Raw genomic sequence first — 4153 nt, forward strand, 5'->3', positions numbered from 1 at the left:
GCATTGAATGTAGTATCAAGAAAAGGCTCGACATAACTAGAAGCCAATAGACACTTCATTGCTCTCTAGTGAGTCCAATTAGCATGACCAGCAGTAAAGGAAACTAAACAGGAATCATTAACCGGGATGAATACTGTACATACACCACAGCACTATGTACCCAACGCATTTACAGGTCTACTGACAGTCATACAAAGCCCTTCACACCTTTGACAAGCTCCCACCCACAACCTCAGATCTGCCGACGCAACCTCCTTTCCCTCCATACTCTGGCCAAGCATTGGACTTTCTCCATAGCTGCCCCCTTAGCACCTCCACTTTCAAAACTATTTAAATCTGCATTTATCCTGTGATGGTAGCTCATTACGTTTTTTCCATTAGGTCAGCTCTCATTTCTATGGTTGCTTTTGTTTACCATGTAAAGTTTTGGAGTACCTTGTAAAGCTCTATACAAGTCAAAATGCCGTAATGCCCATTTTGGGTTTGAGGGACAAACTGCTGGAACGCAGCAAAAAGAACTTGTGGACTATGCAGAGACTGCGCATACCACCATGAGTTGGTATAGTCCAAGGGGTGTGGCCTTTGTAACATTTACATAACTTCTTGGCTCTGCCACTTGAACCCAGTCCTTCATATTTCAATCATTACATTGTAGATGCAGAAAAAATACAATCTCAAGCATGATGTAAATATTAAATTCAGCTTTTATTTTCCATCATACAATAAATACAGAAGCTCCACCGTCTTCAGCTTTCATCTGGTTGTTAGGCGGTAGGGCCTTTCCTAGGTGGATCCCAACAGTCAGTCCATACTCCTTGGCAGCGTGTTTCTCATGGACCTCAGGCTTCAGCTGGAAACCCTTCTCCCCATCAAAGCAGTCAGAGGGGGTGAAGGAAAGGGGTTTTTCTTCCAGGACTCCATGCAGTCGGGTACGCCAGCTCGTCAACATGGTGCTGCGAGCCTCAGAGGGAACGTGAGACGGAGCCCAGAAGATCTGAGGGGCCAGAACCTGGAAGCCACAGTAGTGCAGGATGCCGTTCTGGAGAGAGACAGCGTTTAAATGTTGTGCTTTAGACCCCATTTAAAGAGAAATCCTCTGGAGCAATCATTAAATTGGCCTGTCTAGACCGCAGGAACCTAGCAAACACTGAAGATTTCATTCCAAGGTTGTACATAGAAATAAATGCCATTAAACTCCCACATCCTACATTCTGAATCTTTAAGGCTTATGCAGTACCTGTAGTGGCCACAGTGTGACATTCATGTCTCCATTAATACCATCTGCACTAAACATGGACTCCTGAGACCCAGTGGTGAATGACAGCATGGCTTTCTTGTCCTGTGCAGAAAGAAAGCAAATTAGAAACGTAACAGAACAGCTTTAGACTAGTAATGCAAACTGCTTGATTTGAGTCTTTACTTTGAAGAGTCCCTGGCTGTATCTCTTCTCTGGAGTGTAAGCATAGCCCAGTGTGAGCACCCGGTCAATCCAGCCCTTCATGATTGCAGGAACAGTGAACCAGTACATGGGGAACTGAGAAGTAGGGCCGAGTGTTAGTATTGGGCATAGGGAGGCTTAACTAACACATTGCAGTCCCCAAGCAGCTACCTGAAAGATGATGAGGTCTGCCTGTGTGAGTTTGCGTTGTTCCTCAGTGATGTCAGCACACAGTTTTCCTTCCTCCCATGCCAGTTTGGTCTCCTCTGCATAACGGAAGTGATCGGCATTCTTGACGTCTCCTGCAGAGAGAACATTGCATTTAAATTCTGAAGTTCAAGAAAAAGCCACATTTATAAATGCCAGGGAGGTATTGGTATACCGGTGATGTCCTCAGCAGTTGCAGTGGCTTTAAACTTGATGGCGTACAGGTCAGATACTTCTACTGTGCAGCTCTGATCGGTTAAAACGTCCACAGCAGCGTCTTTGGCTGCAGCGTTGAATGAGCCAGAGCTCTGGTGGGCATACACTATCAACACTTTCGTCACAGCTAAAACAAGAATTAGAGAACAGAGATGAGCACGCATTTGATCAGAAAGTTAGCAAGTGAAGCACTAGTACAGTTTGAGATCCAACATTAAACAGAAAATACATATACTGCCAAATCTCTCAGCAAACACTAGAAAACATAGTAGATAATTCACCCATTCTGAATACTGCTGTCAACTGCTGAGTTTTGCAGATAGCTAGTGTATTGAGTGAGAGAGCAGGTCCGTCTGGAGCAACATTCAAGATGTTGTTTTATACACAACAAGACTCAACACACAGCCTTCTCACATGTGCTGTCAAACAGCAATCAAGGTCATTAACCAATCACCTGGCCTCTCTCAGAACAGTCATCAACATATCTTTTATTGAGCCTGGACAGCATTTTTAAATGGGGAGTCGAATTCATGTACCACTTAGCCAAGAATATGTAGGTTTTGATCAGTTAAACCAGCTACATATTTAGCCTATGTCTAGATTTGTATACATGTTGCAAAAGTATGAAGATGCTTTGAAATTAAAATAATACATTGTTTATTGTAAAAGAGACAAGGACAACACTAATCTATTCGTGGAGGGATTACCAAACTGGCCTATCAGGGGCCTAAGGGGTCAAGAGGCGCATACGCTGGTCTGATCAATGACCCCATCATTGATCAGACCCAATCTGATCAATGATGACATGTATCGCCGCATGTCGTCGTTCAACCGCTGGTTTTCCAGGTGGTGCCCAGCAAACAATGTGGGCTACATAGATAACTGGCAGACTTTCTGGGGAAAGCCTGATCTGATGAGTCGAGACGGCATTCATCCCACTTGGGATGGAGCGCGTCTCATTTCTGCGAACATGGCGAAGTTGATTAGCGGACTTAATCCATGACCCAGAGTTCAGATCAGGAAGCAGAAGCAGAGTTGTAGTCTTCCACCCTTCTCTGCACTTCCATTCGAGCAGTTACCCACCCTTAACCTTAACTCTATAGAGACTGTGTCTGTCCTACGGCCACTTAAATTAATTAAATCAAAAGTAACCAGAAGAGGAGTCATACAAAATAACCTCATAAAGGTTAACATCACTACTGCCACAGTGCAACAAAAGAAGAGAATTAAATGTGGACTCCTAAATATTAGATCTCTGTCATCTAAAGCTGTATTAGTAAATGATTTAATATCAGACAATCACATTGATTTATTGTGTCTTACTGAAACCTGGCTGAGGCATGAAGAATATGTCAACCTAAATGAATCAACTCCTCCAAGTCATATTAATACTCACATTCCTCGAGGCACCGTCCGAGGAGGTGGAGTAGCAGCCATCTTTGACTCAAGCCTATTAATGAATCCTAAACCTAAACTAAACTACAACTCATTTGAAAGCCTTGTTCTTAGTCTTTCACATCCAACCTGTAAAACATTACAGCCAATTCTATTTGTTATACTGTACCGGCCACCAGGTCCATATTCAGAATTTATATCTGAATTTTCTGAGTGTTTATCAAGTTTAGTCCTTAAAACTGATAAGGTTATTATTGTAGGAGATTTTAATATTCATGCGGATATTGACAATGATTGCCTTAGTACTGCATTTATCTCATTGTTGGACTCGATTGGCTTCTGTCAGAGAGTACAGAAACCCACTCACTGCTTTGGCCACACCCTCGACCTTGTTCTTACATATGGCATTGACATTGAGCATTTGGAGGTCTTCCCACAGAACCCTCTTCTGTCAGACCATTACCTCATAACTTTTGAGTTTATACTCCCGGAGTATACACCGTTAGTCAAAAGTTTCTACACCAGATGTCTAACTGACAGTGCTGTAGCTAAATTTATAGAAGCGATTCCTTCTGCATTTGATTCAATACCACGTCTCAATGTGACGGAGGACTCCTGTGCTAACTTTAGTCCGTCCCAGATTGATCATATTGTCGATAGTGCTACAGGCTCACTGAGAATGACACTAGACTTGATAGCCCCACTGAAGAAAAAGACAGTGAGGCAAAGGAGGTTTGCTCCCTGGTATAACCCTCAGACCCGCGACCTAAAGCAAACTTCACGAAAGCTTGAAAGCATATGGCGTTCCACCAATCTGGAAGAATCACGCTTAGTTTGGCGAGATAGTCTTAAAACATATAAAAAGGCTCTCCGTAATGCCAGAGCAGCCTATTACTC

General features: G+C 43.1%; 1 protein-coding gene across 1 annotated transcript; it reads right to left on the bottom strand.

Annotated features, from left to right (window-relative positions):
- Positions 1-715: 715 nt before the first annotated feature.
- LOC117732060 (NAD(P)H dehydrogenase [quinone] 1-like) lies at positions 716-2248 on the bottom strand. The gene is made up of 6 exons (XM_034534671.1): positions 2143-2248; positions 1821-1988; positions 1610-1740; positions 1421-1534; positions 1238-1339; positions 716-1039 (listed from the first exon to the last, which is right to left on the bottom strand). The coding sequence occupies exons 1-6, from the start codon at positions 2144-2146 to the stop codon at positions 716-718; spliced, it is 843 nt and encodes a 280-aa protein (XP_034390562.1). The 5' UTR covers positions 2147-2248.
- Positions 2249-4153: the final 1905 nt, after the last annotated feature.

This window comes from Cyclopterus lumpus, chromosome 6, assembly GCF_009769545.1.
Source record: "Cyclopterus lumpus isolate fCycLum1 chromosome 6, fCycLum1.pri, whole genome shotgun sequence".
In the NCBI taxonomy this organism is placed as follows: domain Eukaryota; kingdom Metazoa; phylum Chordata; class Actinopteri; order Perciformes; family Cyclopteridae; genus Cyclopterus; species Cyclopterus lumpus.